The 19233-nt window shown below is 56.2% G+C and overlaps 3 protein-coding genes across 7 annotated transcripts; 2 read left to right on the top strand and 1 right to left on the bottom strand.

Annotated features, from left to right (window-relative positions):
- The first annotated feature begins 480 nt into the window (after positions 1-480).
- On the top strand, positions 481-8100 carry FAM110D (family with sequence similarity 110 member D). 5 transcript variants are annotated; one of them, XM_039230917.1, is made up of 2 exons: positions 481-557; positions 6626-8100. In XM_039230917.1, the coding sequence occupies exon 2, from the start codon at positions 6720-6722 to the stop codon at positions 7554-7556; it is 837 nt and encodes a 278-aa protein (XP_039086848.1). In that variant the 5' UTR covers positions 481-557; positions 6626-6719; the 3' UTR covers positions 7557-8100. The 5 variants fall into 5 exon arrangements, with proteins under 5 accessions (XP_039086848.1, XP_039086859.1, XP_039086840.1 ...); XM_039230928.1 differs by lacking the exon at positions 481-557 and adding an exon at positions 619-864; XM_039230909.1 differs by lacking the exon at positions 481-557 and adding an exon at positions 4745-4835.
- A 916-nt stretch (positions 8101-9016) lies between these two features.
- Positions 9017-12418, bottom strand: CUNH1orf232 (chromosome unknown C1orf232 homolog). The gene is made up of 4 exons (XM_039230763.1): positions 12335-12418; positions 10901-10984; positions 10693-10790; positions 9017-9317 (listed from the first exon to the last, which is right to left on the bottom strand). The coding sequence occupies exons 1-4, from the start codon at positions 12416-12418 to the stop codon at positions 9017-9019; spliced, it is 567 nt and encodes a 188-aa protein (XP_039086694.1).
- A 1404-nt stretch (positions 12419-13822) lies between these two features.
- ZNF593 (zinc finger protein 593) lies at positions 13823-14782 on the top strand. Its single transcript, XM_039230775.1, has 3 exons — positions 13823-14133; positions 14329-14391; positions 14486-14782. Exons 1-3 carry the CDS (start codon positions 13934-13936, stop codon positions 14625-14627), a joined length of 405 nt encoding a protein of 134 aa, XP_039086706.1. The 5' UTR covers positions 13823-13933; the 3' UTR covers positions 14628-14782.
- Positions 14783-19233: the final 4451 nt, after the last annotated feature.

The following is a 19233-nucleotide window of genomic DNA, read 5'->3' as shown; positions in this document are numbered from 1 at the left end:
CTACTGTCAGTAGAATGTAAGTGATATGGAATTTTTTTAAAGCAGTCTATACACCCAACCCAGGCCTAGAACTCATGACCCTGAGATCAACAATGACATGCTCTAATGACTGGGCCAGCCAGGCACCCCTGAAACTTTTCATTATAGCAACATATTTAGTAACTTCGCTCAAATCAAAACAAGAAAAATAGACTTTACGGAATAAAGATAGAACAATTTGTGAATTACTCACATGTTTATTTTCTTACTCATCCAGTTTGTTGGCCCTTTACCAAAATACCCTTACATGTGCAATAATAATTAAATTCAGTCATGTTTGATATTTTCATGACTTTCTCAGTGCAAAGAAAACCACATATTTTTCAACTTGTCGTTATGAACGCATATTTGTCATCGTTTGCAGAAGGGATACATTTCTCGCCGCCGCGTTCCACGCGAACCCCGCCCCCCACTGCCCTCCCACGTGTGTGTTCCCTACTCGGCTCGGTGGAGACCGGGTGGTTTGGGTTCCCCCGCACTGGATCTAGAGGCGCCCTGTCTGAGGCCAACGGAAGAAGGTGCGGATCCCCGGCGCTGGGAGGAAGGCTTGGGGGCGCGGGGTGCAAGGGGGTGGGGAAGCGCTGCATGCAGGGGAGGGGCGCGGAGGGTGCCCGCCGCGCGCTTGCGCCCGGAAGACTCCGGGCTCCACCTGGAGGCCCGCGGTCCGCGGGGAGGGAGAGCACATCTGCGCAAGAGCCCAGGCCGCCGCCGCTGCTCCGTGGGTGGGAGTCCGCTCTGCAGGCCCGGCTCTCCCGCCCGCAAGCTGTGTGACCTTGGCCGAGTCACTACTCCGCCTCTGCCAGCTCCCCCTTCACCTAGGGCGTGGTAAGAAGCAGGTGCCGGGCTGAGCAGAGCTCCGCGCGCCCAGCGCACCGTAGGCGGGAGTGGTTTCCTTATTCTAAGCCTGGGCCGTAGGCGCCGGGAGAGCAGACAGCCCAGCACTGATGCGCTGTGCTCGCCGGCAACGCGGTGGGGGGGCTCCACACACAGCCTTTAATGACACTTTCCTCTCCGCGACCCCGCCGTCCCTCCCTCCCCCGGCGGGTGCCGGGCAACGGCTCGGCCCAGAGGCCGCACCCCTCCAGGGAGAGCGGGAGCCAGGCTATTGTTGTGGCTGAGATTCTTTCCTAAACGGAAGGCCCCGAATGACAGGATAGCTGCTCTAATCTCTGCGGGGGCGTCCGTGGCCAGCGAAGGGGCCCCTCCCGTGGTGCTGGGGCCTCAAGGGCGCCGGCGTGAGCCTCTCCTGCTGGCAGATCCTGACCGCTCCCGGAGCCCCGTCTTTCCTTGGGGCCGCCTTTTCTCAGGACCCCCCCCCCCACCAGCTAATGCATCTCCTCCTTTCTCTGCACTCCATCTTCTCTCTCAGCCCTCCTAAGCCTCTCCCTCCCTCTGTCCATCTCTCCCTCTTTCTCTCCTTTTTCTCTCTCCCTTCATCTCCATCTCTCCCTCACTCCTCCTCTCCCTCTCCTTCCCTCCCCTCTCCACACCCCCTGCAGTCCCTTCCTTCCCCAGACTCTGGCCCTCCCTGACACCCTGGCCCCTGCTGTTTTGGGGCCTGTATCTTTCACCATCTCTCCGCCAACACCCCCCTCCTCCAGACCCCAGCAGACAGCCCACCCCTGCCTGACACCCCTTCCAGGCCAGATACCCCTCCTTGAAAAAGTACACCCCCCCTTCTCTGACAGAACAAACATCCTTCTCTCTCCCCTGCTTTGTTCATCTGGGTCACAGAAGCAGTGCTTTGGCCGAAGTTGTGATCAGTCTGTCATGCCTCTGCCCCCCAAGCGCCCCAACCCCCCCCCAAGCAGGCTGAGCTCCCTGAGAGCTGAAACCACGTCTGACCCAGCTGCTGACCCCACAGCGCAGAGATCCCCATTCAGAATGATTTGTTGACAGCAGCTGAGACTGCGGGGTGAGGAGGTGAGGATTTAGGCCGGAGGTGTCATTGCAGGCCAGGGGCTAAGAGGCAGATCCGTCTAACATTGATGAGCACTTTGAGGCACCAGGGGCTTTCTCAGCAGCCCTTTGTGCCACTCAAGACCTGGCACTCATTCCCACTTTACAGAGAAGGAAGCTCAGAGAGGTTAAGTTCTTGCTCGAGGCCACACAGCCTGTGAGTGGTTACACCAGGGTTAGAATCAAAGGCAGGGCTGAGGTGTGTGGGTGGCTGTGGTGAGGGGCCTGTGTAGCTGGCTGCTAAGGAAGGTGACAATGTGGGTCTGGAGTCTGAGTCTGGCTCTGAAGGCCTCCCTGAGCCATCTCTTTTTCCCGACACTGACCAGAGCTGCTCCCCCAAACTCCCTTCCCCCAAACCCCTACTCCCTTCTCCGGAAGGAGCCAGTTCTGACTCAGGCCATTTCCAACTGATCATCAAGGTGATCCGGGAATGAGCTTGGAAATAGGAAGGAAATACCTCTCTCGGATTTGGCCTCCCACAGGCCCAAGGTCCTGGCTCTAGCACCGGAAGGAGCCACTTTAAGGATGTCCCTAGGGATCCTTGACCAGAAAGACAGATGATCCGTTCATGGCAAGTGTGACCCAAGAGTCAGGCAGGGCAGGCCGCTGTAGCTCCACCTCACCATCTCCCCACTCTCGCTGGCTTTCAGGGCTCTCTCACCCAGAAGGCCAATCCAGTTTGACCTCTCCTCCATGAGCCTGCTCTGCCAGTACAGTAGAGGGTCTGTGTCCATTGGCATCCCAGGGCGGGACAGGGTACTGTCACTCCTCAGACTGGGAGCTCCTTGACCATCCCCCACCTCGGACTCCTGAGAGCAGAGCTGTGTCTCCCCTCTCAGACTGGGCGCTCCGAGGTCTGGGGGGCTGGCTGCCTCCCCGATCTGACGGAGTGCTCCTACAAGGAGACAGAGTCACTTCTAGTTGCCCTCATCAGACCAGAGGCTGCCCCACGGCAGCACCTGCATTCCACTCTGAATCCCCTCTTTCTGTAGCCCAGCATCTGTCCTCGGTCCCTAGAAAAGAGCCAAAGAGCTGAGAACCCCACTCCCCACTTCCCACCCCCCACCCCCCAACCCACCCCACCTGCCCCTCCACCCAACCCGGATGCTCCTTTAAGACCAAAGGGATGGGGGTTGTCAGACACAACAGCCCCATCCTCCCCCTCCTTCACAGTCCAGGTTTCCTGCCATTGACAGCATCCCAGCTGGGCCCTGCCCAGCCTCCACACTTAACCCCTTCATGACCAGATCTCAGCGCTGCTGTGGGCCAGGACCCCAACCTGCCTCTATACAATTAGGAGAATGAAGGTACCCGTTTCACTGGGTTGTTTTGAGGATTAAAAATATTAATCATGGCGTGAAGCACACACAGGACAGTGCCCAGCAAATATTAATCTCCCAATAAAAGTTCTTTGCATTGTGCGAGCTTGGATCAGTCATTTCACATCTCTGAGTCTCAGTATTCTCAACTGTCAAATGGGGAACTAAAACCTACTACTCCCCAAAGATTGTCCTAGGGATGAATTGTGATTGTGTAGATGAAAGCATTTTGCAAAGAACCGTAATAATACAATATGGAACTATATCATGGACACACACACAAAAAGACTTCCTTTAACTAGGTGATAAAAACCTCTTACCAGCAAATGGGCCTCTGATTTTTTCAGTCTCTTTACCTTACTTTACAGACAGAAGGTACAGTGGAGAGTGGTTTTGGAGTTGGGTTTTGGCAAGATCCTGTTTCTTCATCCATCAAGTGGGGTGGTCACCCCTGCCGGTGGGGGGGGGCACCCCCTAGTGTTTTTAGGAAAGACAAAGGAGATCCGAGAGAGCACAGGTGTGAATGTGCTTTGCAGAGGTTAAAAGTTCTACAGGGGAGGGAAAGGGATTTGTGGAGCATGGCCAGCTGGACCGGGCAGGGGCCCCTTGGCAGGGACATTGACTTTGTAGTTTGGGTGCTGCAGTTTACTGGGGAAAGGGGAAGAGATCTCCTGGCACCAGCGCTGCGGGGACAGGGCTCCCCCTTGAGACATGAGATGTCAGCTCTAGAAGTTCCTGGTGGCACAAGGGCAAAAGGACGCCAAAGGACCCAGGCTTGGCCACAGAATCCTTACTTCACCACCTCTTCCCAGCCAATCTCATTGGCCATCAGAGGACCATGGGCAGAGGCACCTCCAATGGGCTCCAAGGTGGCTGTCTTGCCAAGACTTGCTAGGACAGGCTCACCCCGCACATGTGCAGCACCCATGCCCCCACCCTTGGGCTGCAGATTCCTGGCCTCACCCCTAGGGAGAGCAGGCTTGACACCATCCACACACCCCAACCAGGACAGGCCCAAACCTGCTACAGAGGAAACCAAGCACAGTCAGGACACTGCTCTGCCTTTGCATTTTAACCAAGAGGATCTGCCAACACCTAGCAGAGGGGACTGGCCCCACGTGAATAGCATATCCCTACCCCAGGCCTCTGGAGGAAGCTCAGAATCAGGAGACTTTATCTGGGGTCCTGGCAGCGCCCCAAGCTCACTATGCCTCCACGCAAATCACTTAACCTGTCAGAGCCTGTGTGGCCATCTATAAAATAAAAGGCCTGGACCTGGGCCAAGAGTCCTCTCCAGCACGGAGACTGTGACCAGGAAGGAGTTAACTGGAGACCAGACTCCTGGTCAGGAAGGCGAGGGTTAATCTGGAGGGAGGGGGGAGGTGGAGGCTCTCTCTCGCCTTTTCCTGTGGAGAGTGAGGTTTGGCTGCTACCAAAGTTACTTCCAGTCCTTGCTGTCCCTCCTGCCCTCGTGTGGTCCTGCCCAGGGACCCCTGCATACAGCCTCCATACACAGAGGTGAGTGCATCCTGCACCCAGGCTGGGGTGGGAAGGCACGCAGGGACCCTAGAGCGAGGGAGGCTGACTCCGAGGCCAGGGAACCCCAGCCCATGTCCAGTGCTGAAGCCAGGAGCAAAGTTCAGACCACTAACCACAGGACTGGGAGAAGGTGGGCAAGCAGACGAGACGGACGGAGGGCACCCTGATGTCTGCCAGGCTTCTGGGGTGGATCATCTGTGGTCGTGCATCAGGGCCAACCCAGGAGGCAGGGAAGAGACAGTGGACGGCAGATTATTTTGGTCCCTGTATTTAGGGACTTTTTATAGCCTTGCTGCTCTGGGCTGGGGAGGGGAGGGGATGAGGGATATGCATGAGGTCAGACAAGCACAGCGCCCTCCTAGGACCTTGGAATCTGACCCGCTGCCTGGTGTAGTTCTTGAGAGCCGGGAGGGAGGGCCCTGCCAGGCTCTCCTCGCTGCCTGAGTTCCCAGCCACCAACTACCTGTGGACTGACTTACTAAACACTAGATAGGGGTGTGTGTGTGTGTGTGTGTGTGTGTGTGTGTGTGTGTGTGTGTGTGTAAGAGAGAGACAGAGGCAGAATGAGTAAAGTTGAACCAGCTATGCTGGGCTCAGGGGTTCGGCAGGGTCTCTGGTCCAAGGCCTCTAGGGACAGGGGCCTTCCCTGTATTCCTGGCAAGTTCTGTTCTTTTGTTGCTTCCAGCCTGGAGGTCCCGTCAGCCCCCAGAACTCATGTGTCCCTTTCAACTGAATGCAGGATTCAGGGAGTGGGGGGCAGGGGTGGCATGGGGTTGGCTGAGCCGTGTGGGTGGCCTGCTCTGTTACTGCCACCGAAACTGTCAGCTCCTGATTTACAACCGCTCCAGGTCCCCTTCCCCAGTGGCAGAGGGGAGGTGGCAGACAAGGGTCACAGGGTCTCAGGATGCTAAGAGGGCAGGGACCCCCGAGGGCAGGTTTCTGGGAATGCTGGCCAGTGAGGGGAAGAATTTGTGGAGGAAACTTTTGACTGAGCAAAGGGCCCACGTCTAATGGAAACTGCTTGGTTTTATAGCAGCAGGAGTAGAAGCAACATACAAGAGGGAAATTCTCCTGGGTTCCAGTCCCACCCCCTAATTCTTACTAAGACCTGAGCGAGCCTTTTGCTCTCTACCAGTTTCCTCTTCTGTGAACTGGAAATGCAGAGGTGGTGTTTACAGTTGGGCATTGTGGAAGTCCCTTGGCAGGGGTATAGAGGTGGCAGGTTGCTGGCGGATCTGACCTCATGACCACCTCTCTCTCCTTCCCCGCGGCCCTGCCAGGACTGGGCAGGGCAGTTGGCTGCAATTACTGGAGGCTCCTACCCTGTAGTTACATCCCTGACCCCGGGTGCTTCGGGGCGGGAAGGGTGGGCCCCGCCGGAGCCAGCCTGTGGCTGGGGAGCCTTCTTGTCTTGGACTCAGAGTTGCTGGGTTGGGAAGAGGTATTTTTTCCGGTTGAGGCCACTTTCGGGAATCGAGCTGGGACCAGCCCCATTTCCTTTCCCAAGTGTCCTCCTTGCTCATGCTTGCTTGGCATGGCTCTGGCACCCTCAAAGGGGCATTTTTTCTGGGCGGTCAGGGAGCCCCTACTCAACGTCTTTGAGGGATAGGGGAGGGGGGAAGAGGTAGCCTGACCTTCTGCCCCCTGGCACAGCACTGGTTGATTTGGATGGGGGAAGGGTGGCTGGCTGATCCTGCTCCCAGGAATGCCTTCAGGAGAGGTGCAGGGCCATCTACTCTTTCCGCCTGACCATTCCTCTTTCCTTGTAGGCACCAGGGAGCCCCGACCAATTGCTCTTGGCTCCTCAACTAGCTGCCTACGTCCAGTGGCTTATGGGTTACTATCCTGCCCAGCTCTGCTAAGATGATCCTGGCCTCTCCCTCCACCCCGTCCAGGGGACGGACCCCCAGCGCAGTGGAGAGGCTGGAGGCCGACAAAGCCAAGTATGTCAAGACACACCAAGTGATAGCACGACGCCAGGATCCAGCCCTGCGTGGGGGTCCTGGACCGCTCACCCCGCACCCCTACAATGAGCTGGGGCCCCCTGCATCGCCCAGGACGCCCAGGCCCGCCCGTCGGAGCAGCGGCAGGCGGCTGCCAAGGCCCGACTCCCTCATCTTCTACCGCCAGAAGCGGGACTGCAAGGCTTCAGTGAACAAAGAGAACGCCAAGGGCCAGGGGCTGGTGCGGCGCCTCTTCCTGGGTGCCCCCCGCGACGCCACTTCGAGCAGTCCGGGTCCAACCGAGCGACCAGCGGCTCCTGGGGTTTGGGCCGCTCCCCAAGATTCCCCGGAAGCGGCAGGAAAGCGGGCGCTGTGCCCCACATGCTCATTGCCCTTGTCGGAGAAGGAGCGCTTTTTCAACTACTGCGGCCTGGAGCGCGCGCTGGTGGAGGTGCTGGGCGCTGAGCGCTTCTCTCCGCAGAGCTGGGGCGCCGACGCCAGCCCCCAGTCCGGAGCGCCGCCGCCGCCCGGCTCTGGGGACGCCAGCGATTGGACGTCCAGCGACACGGATCGCCCGGACGGTGCTGGCGGCGGCGGTGGCGGCGGCGGCGGCTCGGAGGCCGCGGGCTCGGCGGCCGCGGGCTCGGCGCGGGACGGGCGCCCCCCGGTGTCCGTGGTGGAGCGCAACGCGCGCGTCATCCAGTGGCTGTACGGCTGCCAGCGCGCCCGCGACCCGCCGCGCGAGTCCGAGGTGTGATTGAGGCCGCTCGGGAGCGGGCTCCCGGGGAGTCCGGGGTCCGGGGAGGGGGAAGCGGTGGGCGCAGGGCTGGACCCGGGCACGGGCAGGGACGCCCTGCCTCTGACGCGCCAGGTGCCTTTGAGTGAGACCTTCCCACTGGATCTTGGCTTCCCCCTGTGAACCTTGGGACTGGGACAAAATGATTCCGAAGGCCCTTCCCAGTGCAGACGGCGGAGGGGGAGGGGGCAGCTACGTGGCCCCTGTGGAGGCCGGGTCTGGGGAGAGAAGCCTGGAGTGGGAGATCAGAGAATCTGCTGAATAAACCCAAAATGTTATTTAAAGGAGTCGTGATGTTGGATTAGAGAGCCTATATTGAGGAAAGAGGCGGACTTGCATGGGATTCGGAGGGTGGGTTCCAGGCTCACTGTGTGACCCTGGGCAAAGACTTAACCTCTTCGAATCACAGTTGCACCCCTCGGTGATCAAAGTATTTTTGAAAGGGTCATGGCAAGTGACTGGCGAATAGGAAGTGTTCAATAAAGGACAGCCGCTAAGACCGCTACTGAATTAGTACTAACTCTATTATGATCATCTTCCCCACCGACCCCGAGGGCGGTCCAAACTAAAGCTGGGAGCCAGGAATAGAGCATTTGGGGAGTTCCGGGGAGGGGTCTGCCGGCCAGGAAAGGCCGCCCGCATTCCTGGAGATTCGCTGCCCCCTTTTGGTTACTAGCTATGAGTGGACTGAGATGTGAAGAACCCAGAATTGAGGACAGTAAAGGAAGGGACCCTTCAAATGAGGATTTTGCCAACCAGGAAGCCTCCCGTCCTGCCACGGTCTTCCGTGCCGTCAAAGACACACAGAATCCGTTGTTTGCCTCACACACGTCCACACATCCAAGTTTTTGTTTAAGGTCATCTTCTCTTCACCTGGGTTATCTTCCCCTTTTTTCCCCACTCATCCTTCTAAGATTGCATATATTCATTCTCCCTCAGAAATTCCTTAATTTCCCAATCGGCGTAATCTCCTCCGAGCTCCCAAGTACAGCCTTATTTTTATGCCTCAACTTGTCACTTTGAGTGGGACCCGCTGGTAGTTTGAGTTCTCTCCTTAGTCTCCGACCTTCCCCTAGTACAGGGATGGTGCACATAAAAGGGCGACAGGCAACGTTTGTCGAATGAAAAGAGGCTGAACAGGGCGACGGGCCCTGTTCTCGGGGTTCCTCAGCTTCCTGGAAGGTTGTGCTCTAAATCGGACACAACCTGTCCCGACACCAGGCCGGTCTGGTCATTTTCTCCCCGTACGTTTACGCGGGAAGAGGGTGAGGACGCCAGCTGGACCCCGCCTTGAGGCTCCCCACCCGGGAGCAGTCATCCCTGCGGTCCGGACAAAAGCACGCGGTCACACGGAGTGTCGGATCAGGGTCAGGGCTTTTATGGCGGTGGGGGGGGGGGGGTAGAGGCGAGGGGCCAGCCGGCTAGTCACCCTTGGGCGCAGCCTTCACCCTCATCTCGGCCAGTTTGTGGGTGAGGAAGCCCCACTTGAAGCCGGCCACGGTGTCAGCCTCCCCCGGCTCCGGGCGCTCGGCGGCCTCCTCCGCGGCCTCGTCTCCGGCCTCGGGGTCCGGCTCCCGGGTGGATTCGGCGCCCCGTAGCATGGACGCCGCGGCCGCCTGCTGCTGCTGCCACCTGCTGGCGAACGCGTCCCAGAATCCGGGCCCTCGCGGCTCCGCCCCCGCCGCGGCCACCGCCTGCGAGGGGGACGGCGCCGCCAGCGGGCTGCGGGAGAAGGACGGGTCGGGGGCTGGCCGGGAGGCGGGAGGGGAGGACGAAGAGGGGAGACGGGGTGCAGGCGCTAGTTGGGGGGTCGAGGAAGCCAGGGTGAGGTCAGGTGACGGGGGGGGGTGTGGGGGGGGGGGGGGGGGGGGAGGAGGAGCCCAGAGGCATTGGGAAAGGGGTGGACAGGGTCAGGGGATTAGGGAAGGGGTCTGGGAAGATGGGGCCGAGGCCAAGATCCCTGGGGAGAGAGTAGGGGCCAGGGGTTTAGGGAAAGAACTCGGGGAGAGGGGCGAGGCCAGAGGAGGGAAGCCCGGGACGCCGTGTCCGGAAAGCTGGGGGAGGGGACCGGAGAGGGCTGCGGGGCCCAGCGGTGCTAGCGGGAGGAGGGAGACCCCGCGCAGGTCCCTTTCCGGGGAAGGCGCGGGGTCAGACTCTGCGAGAAGGGGTCTAGGAAGCCAGGGTTGCAGCCCTGGGGAAAGTGGGGGGGGGGGGGACGGGGCCCGGGGCAAGGTTCTGGGGTGCAAGGAAAGGGGGACTAGGAAAATGAGGGAACCCTGAAGAGAAGGACGGGGGGAGCGACCCGGGGGGATGCGAAAGGCCTAGATCAAGGCTTAGCGGGGAGGATGTTTGGGGAAGTAGCCTGGAGGGGAAGGGCAGTCAAGGAACAGTGATGAGACTTGAGGTGGGAGAGCCTCAGGTCTAAGGAGGAGTCCTTGGAGCTCTGGGAGGGACAGGGGATGAGCGCCAGGAGGGAGAAAGGAAACCCTGGGGCTGGAAATGGGTGGGTCAGGGGGACCCTAGCAGAGAAAGGAATGAGGGAATGTCAGAAGAAGGGGGCGGGAGGAAAGAGCAGGGAGGGAGTGTGTGCCAGAATAGAGCCAGGAGAAAGGAGCTGTCTTGGGTCCCACTCTCTAACCCCCAGCAAGAAGTTCTTAGACTAGTGTAGGCCTCAGGTCTCCAGGAGCCTGGCTGCAAATATAGATCCCAGGCCTTTGGATCAGAATCTTTGAAGGAGGGTCTGGCAGAAACTCCCTAGGAGGCTGAGAGGATTGGGACCACCCTCTGTTCCAAGCACTTAAAGGTTCTCTCTTCTGTTCCCTGTTCGTAGGGAGATGACGCCTCCCATGTGGATGGGGAGAAAGAGCCTATTATACCTTCTAGCACCTCAATCCCAACAGCCCTTAAGGTCCTCCTGAGCTCTAACCTCATCTCCAGATAGGTTGATTTGGCCTCTTTCCTGCTGAGAGAAACTGGAACAGCCAGCGGCTGCCCCTCCCCCTCCCTCCTTGGTCAGAAAGACAAATAGACCAGAAGGAAAGGAAGTGGGAGAAGGGAGACCCCAGACCCATCCCAGCCCCCACCAATCCACACGTACTGGTCAGCACAGGGCTCCCGTGGCAGCAGCTTGTCCTCATCTTCTTTGTTAAACAGAGACGACATTGTCAGCCAACCTTTCACCCCGACCCCCTGAACCTAGGAGGAAGGGGCTGGGAGTCAGGAAAGGGTCATAGCACCACCTCCCAGGATTCCACAGCAGCCTCCTCCGGACTCCCCAGGGCCGGGGCGAAGAAGGAAGAACTCACCCGGCGGGCCAGCTGTGACATGGGATGGAAAGCCTCTTCGGTAGGCTCTGCCGGCTCAGACTCCACTAACGCTGGGTTCCCTCTCTGAGACACAAGACCCCTCCCGGCATGAGAAAGGCCCCAGAGGAATGGGACTTCCCTCCCCCACTGCTAGCCTGGTACGCACAACCTGGCACCCCAACCCCGCCCCCACCTAAACACCCATCTGGTCCCCTCACACCCTCCATAAATACATACAGGTGTACCTCTACACAAAGTCACCAGTTACAGAGCTCACCTGTATAGTAAATCCCTGCGTAGGCCCTTGAGCACAAATACCTGCCCTCCCAGAGACATAGCCACACACACTCAAAAATGTGTGCACAAGGGCATGCATGCTGATGTAGACACACACCTGTACACGAGCACGAGCATGGCTATATCTCTTCACCTGTACATAGATGTATGTGCTGTGAGGCACCTATACAAGGACACGCGCACTGTTATACCATTCACACCTGTGAACTTACACAAATACAGGCAGCGGCCCAGAGGCCCACCTACAGGCACACTAAACCTCTCCACCATTTACAGACATGAAGATGGAGATGTACACACACACACCATACAAACATAACAGCTGCAAATGCCTTCACAGAGACATATTGGAAGAGACTTCTGCCCAAAATATACACACCTGAGAATACCTATATCCAGTTTATACTCACATATACGACTTCCCCAGGGCATTCTACATGGACCCCAGTGCTAATACTGACCCAGATAGTTCTACAAGAGCCCATCCTTGGACACCAGCCTGTCTAGACATATACTTATTCATACACACACACACACACACACACACACACACTCACTCACTCACTATAGAACTAGTTCCTGCCCCTGCCACATCACTTTGCACAACTGCTACTTAGTACAGCCTCTAGATGTAAGACTGTTCCCAGCTTCAGAGCCTTTTTGAGTTTTTTAAATGTCAGAATAAACAGGGTCCAAGCCTGGTTCTGACCTGATGCTGCAAACAGTGACCCTCTAAGCTCAAGCACTACTTCCAGGACCACAGACCTCACTTCCTCTCCAGGCAAGCCATCCCTATTCTGCTTAGCTCTGCCCATTAGAAAGTTGTGTCAAGCTGCACGTACCCCATGTAGCTACTGCCCCCTGGTCTCTTCCATGTGGCAGCCTTTGGCTGCCATCTTTGGAGATGGAGTCCATCTTTGGAGACAATGACCATTCTTCCGGTGGCCCCCAAATCATCTTGCTCAGTTTTCTATAATATCCTGGCTTTCTGCACCATGTCAATTTGTCATCCTTGAATGTGCCAATTGCTTCTGGACAATGTGTCTCCCCCAACAGAGCCTGCCCCTTGCCCTTTGTTGTATCTCACTCCTGCTCCCTCTGCTCATGACCCACCCGGCAAGCATGGATGGTACCCACCTCCTCTGCCAGCTCTTCCTCAGATTCCCCACTGAGGGTCTGTAACACTTTGGACTTGTAGGTTTTCCAGAAGGCCTGGTTCATGGCTGCAGGGAAAACAGACCTGGCACCCAAGCTCAGGAAGGCAGTGACTCAGTGGGCTTCTAGTGGGTCTGGCTCTGGGAACTTGGTGAGGCCAAGAGTCTGTCCCAGGGATCAGGTGACTTCATTAAAGATGCACCAACCTCCCCAGCTGGCACAGTGCCAAGCAGGTGAACTGATCCAGAGGAGTCTGGGGTGGAGACAGGACCGAGCTGGCTTCTGTGGCCTCAGCCCCTTGTGTTGACCCATATTGGCCAAGAATAATGAAGACATCTCTCACCATGGAGGCCTGCTTCCTGGCCCTAGGGGTACTTGAATTTGACCTCTTGGAATGGCTCCAAAAAAAGTCCGCTTCCATTCACAAAGTCCATTTATAAAGTCCTTGGGCCCAAGACCCACACTGGTGCCCCTTGTGACTATAGCCATACCAGTTGTGCCCTCAGCAGGGCCTGCCCCATGTCCCCACTCAGCTGTGAACTGGAGTGGGGAGGTCCCAAAGCCCCGGTTGGCACCCTGGGCTTACACTTCCCTTCTTTGTCTGGGCTGGAAACTGATTCCACTCCCCAGGGATGCACGTGCATGTCTCCCTGTTTCCTGGCAACAGGTTCCAAAGAGCTGGAGTCCCTGAATTATTGCTGAGCTCCTCTGGTCCGCCAGGAAGGCACCAGGCTCCGATGAACGGGGAGAGGCTCTCTGGCCTTCTCCCCATTGTGAGCACAAAATACCTAGGCTGTATCTCTGCCTTTGCTGCCAGCCCATGCCTGGGAATCCAGGGCTCAGAGAAAGGGGGGCAAAGATAAGAGGTACTTCTGCCAGCCCTTCCACTTCTTGTGAGCGTTGCTGACCCCATGAAATCTGAAGAGAAGCCTGAGCACTGTGCTCCCGGAGGAAGAGCACTCCTTGCTCACGAGTTGACTCGGGGTGGACGGAGGACACAGACCCAAGGGAATAACCGGGGAACGGTGAGAAGTGGTGAGCGCTTTGTCAGGAACTGGAAGTATCTCAGGAGTCCCTGTGGGGACCAGGATCCCAAACCTACTCACTCTCATTTATTAATTCATTTATTCACATCACAGACATTTTTCAGTGCCTCCCAGAGATGCTCGAAGCATTTCTCCTCCCCCGCTGACCGTGAAGTCTAAGATCTGGGAACAAACAGGGGGTGATAGTGCCAGGGGATAAGGTAGAGACTGGTGGGGCCAGACGGAACTGGAGGTCAGGGTGCGGAACCCCCTGGGGGCACGCACCACCCAGCCGCCCTCGGGCCAAGGTATCGCCTTGGGCGGAACCCGCGGCTTTAGGCCCCGCCCGGCGTTCCGCCTCTGACGTCGGCCGCCGCCTGGGGGCGCTCAAGGAGCGGCCTGCGCGAGTGACGTCATCTGAGTCAGTCTGGACGAACCTGCTCCGCCCCCGGGCGTCCTTGACGTCATCCAGCAATCCGGAAGCGGCCACACGTGTGCGCCTGACCCGACTCTGGGCGACCCGGCTCTGGGCCCCCCGGCCCCGCAGTCACCGGCCATGGGTCGCTCGCGTCGGACCGGTGCTCACCGAGCCCACTCCCTGGCCCGCGAGATGAAGGCGAAGCGGCGGCGGCCGGACCTGGACGAGATTCACCGCGAGCTGCGGTCCCAGGTTCCCGCACGGTCTCGGCCGGGCCTGGGTTCTGAGCCCGACCCCGACCTGCCAGGGGGCGGCCTGCATCGCTGTCTGGCCTGCGCGTGAGTCCTGGCCGGGCTGGGCCTGGGGAGGAGAAGGGTACACGGGATGGGGCGGGGGCGTGAGGTTCGGGCCCCAGGACGCACGGGGTCTGCTGGCTTCCCATCACTTCAGGCTCCGAGCCTCGCGTCAGTGAGATGGGCATACCTGAGATGCATCACCTCACTCTCCTCCTTACCCACTTCCCATTCCTGCAGGAGGTACTTCATCGATTCCGCCACCCTGAAGACCCACTTCCGATCCAAAGACCACAAGAAAAGGTATGAAGGAATAAGGAGAGGATTGATGGACGGATGCTGGGCAGACAGGGCTTGCATCTGGTCAGCTCCCAACTCTCACTCTTCTTTCTCCCAGGCTAAAGCAGCTGAGCGTGGAACCCTACAGTCAGGAGGAGGCCGAAAGGGCAGCGGGTATGGGTTCTTATGTGCCCCCCCAGCGGCTGGCAGTGCCCACGGGAGTATCCACTGAGGTCCCTGAGATGGACACGTCTTCCTGACATGGCCTGAGGATGCAGGGCAGGGGAGCTGCCCATGGACAGTGATGCAGGGGCTAGGCTAGGAGAGTCTGTGCCAACCTATTTTGGTCCTGGGTTTGGGGAGTGGATGGCCTCTTCTGGTTGCCCCCACCCCCAATAAAGGAACTGGATTAAGAGGTCTTGTCTCTGACTCTCTAACCTCCTGGCCACTCCTCCAAACTCCTGCCCTGTAGGGGTTTCTCTGTTACTCTTGTTTACAGGGCCTAGGGTGTCAGTTCCCAACTTGCTCCGGCTTTGGAACCTACAGCCTTGCTTTCCCTCAGGGCTCCTGGCATCTGAGCTGGAGCCCCCAGACAGAGCCCAGGTCCACGAAGGGGAGAGGGAAGATCGATCAGGGACTGACCCTCAAAAAAAAAAAGTGGGCTCCTGAGATTGCCGCCCCCCACTGACCCAGCGGAGAGGCTGCCTACTTTTATCATCAGGCCTGTGGCGGCCGCCGCTGCCCCACCATCTTCCAGACAGCATAGCAGGAGCCACCCAGTCCGAGGACAGCCAGCAGCGTAGCCACAACCCCAGCCAGTGGACTCCGGGGCTCTGCTTTCAGCTCCCCAGCTATCTGCATCTGGAGGTACACAGAGGGTCAGTTGAGACTTCTGGGAAGGCGGATAGTGGGAACGAGCTGAGAGGGTACAGGCTGGGTGAAGGAGATATGGATGCCACTGCTGCCCCAGGGAGATTCCACCCCAATCTCTCTCGCTTCACTGGCCATCTGGGCCCTGGCCGCTCAGGCGGCAGGAAACGTGACCGCCTGGATGCTGGGGGTGTTAGCCCAGCTATGGTAGGGGAGGGAGGGGCTCCATGCCAGACGCCATAGGTTAGCGGTACTTACCTGTAGCACCCGAAAGTAGCCAGGGGTCAGGCGTCGAAATCTCATGGTGGGTGCCGCTAGTCTCCTTGGCGGCCTGTGCGGTGGAAGCAGGAATGAGGATTAGTGGTGTTCCTAAGACTAAGGAGTGGAAATCAGGGCACGGAGGTTTCTGACCTCTCGTATCTTTGGGAGCCATACCTCAGAGGATGCTCACCAGCATCTGCCCTCCCAGGTCTGGCAGGGGGCGGGGCAGCTGAACCTTTAAATCTGGTCCCTTCCCCCGTCTGCCCATCCTGCCAGCCTCAGGAGCAGCTGTCAAGAGAGATCAGCATCAGGCCTGAGCGGCACCTCCCCCACTCTCCAGGGAAGCCAAGCTGGACAGGGCCGGAGAGGCTTTGCCTGGCAGTGCTCAGGAGTCTTCGACCTGGACCAGGTACTGGGAGGGTCCCCCCAGCCCTGGTCCTGGCCCTGTCCCTACCCCCCAGGTGATTATCACCAGTCAGTCCTCGGCAAAGGAGAGTCAGGATGCCTTGTTAGCCCTCCCCTGTCCCCCGAAACATTGGTAAACCTTTCCCTTGGCTTCTGTTACATCAGCGTCCCTTACCTTGGGAAAGGGGACATATCGCGTCTTTCTACAAGATGAAGTTCCTGCAGGGACTTTCCTATTCTTGGCTTGGGGACAATAATAAAAGGAGATTAGCATATACTGATTAAGAGAGCTAGCTGTCCATGGCATGTTAAAAAATAGCTGACTGTGCCAGGCAGTATTATAAGCACTTAACATGTATTATTTCATTGGGTATATTGGTTATCTCCTAAAATGAAAACTACCACGACCGCAACGCATTTTCAGAATAGTATGCAGAGTATTTGCACATGCAGAGAATGGAAACTTTACAGTGGTCCCCACTTGGGCCTAGAATAGAGATATAATGACCTACTGCTAACCTTTGAATATTTTACAACAAAGATGCGGTAGTAACTTTAATAAACTCATGAAACTACCTTTAAAATAGAAGGTACATGGGGCGCCTGGGTGGCTTAGTCGGTTAAGCGTCCGACTTTCGCTTAGGTCATGATTTCGCTGTTCGTGGGTTCAGGCCCCGCGTCGGGCTCTGTGCTGCCTGCCAGCTCAGAGCCTGGAGCCTGTTTCAGTCTGTGACTCCCTCTCTCTCTGAGCCTCCCCTGCTCACGCTGTCTCTCTCTCTCTCTCTCCTAGAAATAAATAAAACATTAAAAAAAAAAAAATAGAAGGTACCATTTACTCTGCCCTTAACTGCCTAGCCTCCAGGTGCTGGGGGCAGAAAATAAAGGCAGGGTTATGTGGGACGCGCCTGGCTGCCTCGGTCGGAAGAGCATGTGACTCTTGACCTTGGGATTGTGAGCTCAAGTCCCACATTGGGTATAGAGATACTTAAATAAATAAAGTGGTTTTTTTTTTTTTTTTAAATAAAGGCAACATTGTGGGTGTCAGACCCCCAATCCTTTTGAGGTGCGCGTGAGTGCAAGTGGTGAGTTCCTATCTGCTCCTGCCCTGTTCAGGCTGGCTCAGGGTAGGTGTTTGATGAAATCAGGGTGATGCAGACAGGTGTGTGTTTCCTGAGCTTCCTCAGAGCGCCGCAGGAGGCTGTTGAAGGAAGAGGCAAAAACGGAGGAGTGATGGAAGGTCACATGCAGCGCAGGGTGTCAAGATGCGTGAAGCAAAGGACAAAGCCAGAGAGGGGAGGGCTCTGTCACACATTGGAGCCTGCTCCTTCACCAGCCAGGAAGCAAGGCCTGCAGGAACCCGCGGGGACCTTGAAACATGACAGATAACAGTCTGCATTCTTGTTTGGTGCTACATGTAATGGTAGGAAGGGGTCAGGGGCTCTGGCCAAGTTCTAGAGAACTCAATTTGTATGCAAAATTATTAAATGAAGGCGTCCAAAACACACATTATATGGGCCATCCATAGGCCAAGTGCAGAATTTGGATTTTTGGGCAAGATCATCTCAGGCTTTGAAGGCTCGGTATTGGGACACTGGTAGGGATTCCAAAGTAACACAGTCAGAGGGGAAGTCAGCCTGGAAAGGCTTCCTAGGCCCCTCTCCATAGGATTAAAGCCATAATAACTCAGATCTATCCCATTTGACAGAGTAAATACTTCAAGGAAATCGTCACAGCCCTAAGGTGTAAGTGTCTCTGTTTTAGACAGGAAGAAACAGTTCAGAGAGGTGTTGAGAATGGGCTCAGTCACACAGCAAATGGAACTGATTCTGTCTGATTCCAAAGTCCTGGAAGTCTCCTGGCCTGGGGTGATGGTGGTGATGGTAGGTGAGAGCTACCAATAGTATGTTGCCGATCATTGTTTTAAGAGAAAAGCTCTTAACTGGGATTCAGAATTCAGAGGACCCATAAACTTGGATGGGAAAAAATGATATATTTCCACTAAACTGTAACCAAAATTTACCATTTCCTTCTGTATGGATTGAAGTATTAGCAGTATCTATGGCCTTGTCACCAATTGAAATCACAGATATTTTTATGTCAAATTGTAGTTATTGCAAATATCTCAACGTTATACATGTCAAAGCTATTTCAAAATCGTGATAATTATTAACCCACCACTAAGTCACACTCTTTAGACAGGCCTGCAACATAGCTGCCATTGATTGGGCACCTCTCAGCCCTGTAGAAGGTTAGTGACCAAATGGTAAATCCACTTGTTCTCACACCAGTAACCCAGGCTTCTTGATTACTCTCCTGATTCCCTATATTTAGTGGTTAACTGATAAATATGTGTAAAAAGGTGAGTCAAAGACCACCCCACAGTTTAGCTGATATCGTTAGAAAAGGAAATTTTAGGGGCACCTGGGTGGCTCAGAGACTTCAACTCAGGTCATGAACTCATGGTTCGTGAGTTCAAGCCACACATCAGGCTTGCTGCGGTCCACACAGAGCCTGTTTGGGATCCTTTGTCCCCCTTTCTCTCTGCCCCTTCCTTCCTCTCTCACTCTCTCAAAAATAAAAATAAGCATGAAAGAAAAGGAAAATTTAACTTTAACTTCTAGTCTTGTTATTTTATGCTAATAAACCCATTACTATATCATAAATGTGGGGCTGGGGTTTTGGTTTTTTTTTTTTTTAAGATTTTAGTTTTTCAGGTAATCTCTATACCCAACATGGGGCTTGAACTCACAACTCGGAGATCAAGAGTTGCTTGCTTTACCAACTGAGCCAGCCAGGCGCCCCAATCATAAATTTGTGTCTTTAAGTATATTTTGGTTATAATTCTCTTCCTTGTAATCTTCAGCATTTTTTTACTGCTTCCAAAAAGCATTATCCTGAGAAAGGGCCCATGGCCAAAAGCGTCTGTGTGCAGAAAGGAGAGGGGGAGGGTGTTTTAAAATCCCTGTTCTAAAAATTTTAGAGCTGTTAACGCGGGTACTCTGCACAGCAGCCCATTTAACAGAGAAACCGCCCTATGGGGGGGGAAGACCTAGCTAACAAGCCGCACAGCTGGCATTTGCAGCCAGAGCTCTGGCTGTTGAACTTCTGTACTTTGCTGCAGAGCTCACTGCTCACCTTTATGCAGTTTTGTTTTGTGTTTTGTTTTGTTTTGCTCTTGAGGAGCCTAAAGTTCAGTCCAGGTTGGGGCGGGATCCCAGGCGCGCTCAAAAGTCGCCTGAGTCACTCCCCAGTAGCACCGCCTCCGGGTCAGGCGGTCCCGCTGCCTAAGGACGCCTGAAGGGCGGGGCAGGAGGCGGACAGGCGAGGGGC

The sequence above is a fragment of the Hyaena hyaena genome, unplaced genomic scaffold (genome assembly GCF_003009895.1).
Source record: "Hyaena hyaena isolate Hyena2069 unplaced genomic scaffold, ASM300989v1 scaffold_3, whole genome shotgun sequence".
In the NCBI taxonomy this organism is placed as follows: Eukaryota; Metazoa; Chordata; class Mammalia; order Carnivora; family Hyaenidae; genus Hyaena; species Hyaena hyaena.
Note: the sequence above shows the minus strand (reverse complement) of the source record. Positions and strands in the feature narration are given on the sequence as shown.

Coding starts and splice junctions, on each gene's coding strand:
- CUNH1orf232 (XM_039230763.1), bottom strand. CDS start 12,418: ATGAACCAGGCCTTCTGGAAAACCTACAAGTCCAAAGTGTTACAGACC. Junction 10,985..12,334: donor AGGAAGAGCTGGCAGAGGAG/GTGGGTACCATC, acceptor CTTGTGTCTCAG/AGAGGGAACCCAGCGTTAGT. Junction 9,318..10,692: donor CGGGAGCCCTGTGCTGACCA/GTACGTGTGGAT, acceptor CTTCTCCCGCAG/CCCGCTGGCGGCGCCGTCCC.
- ZNF593 (XM_039230775.1), top strand. CDS start 13,934: ATGGGTCGCTCGCGTCGGACCGGTGCTCACCGAGCCCACTCCCTGGCC. Junction 14,134..14,328: donor CATCGCTGTCTGGCCTGCGC/GTGAGTCCTGGC, acceptor CCATTCCTGCAG/GAGGTACTTCATCGATTCCG. Junction 14,392..14,485: donor TCCAAAGACCACAAGAAAAG/GTATGAAGGAAT, acceptor TCTTTCTCCCAG/GCTAAAGCAGCTGAGCGTGG.
- FAM110D (XM_039230917.1), top strand. CDS start 6,720: ATGATCCTGGCCTCTCCCTCCACCCCGTCCAGGGGACGGACCCCCAGC.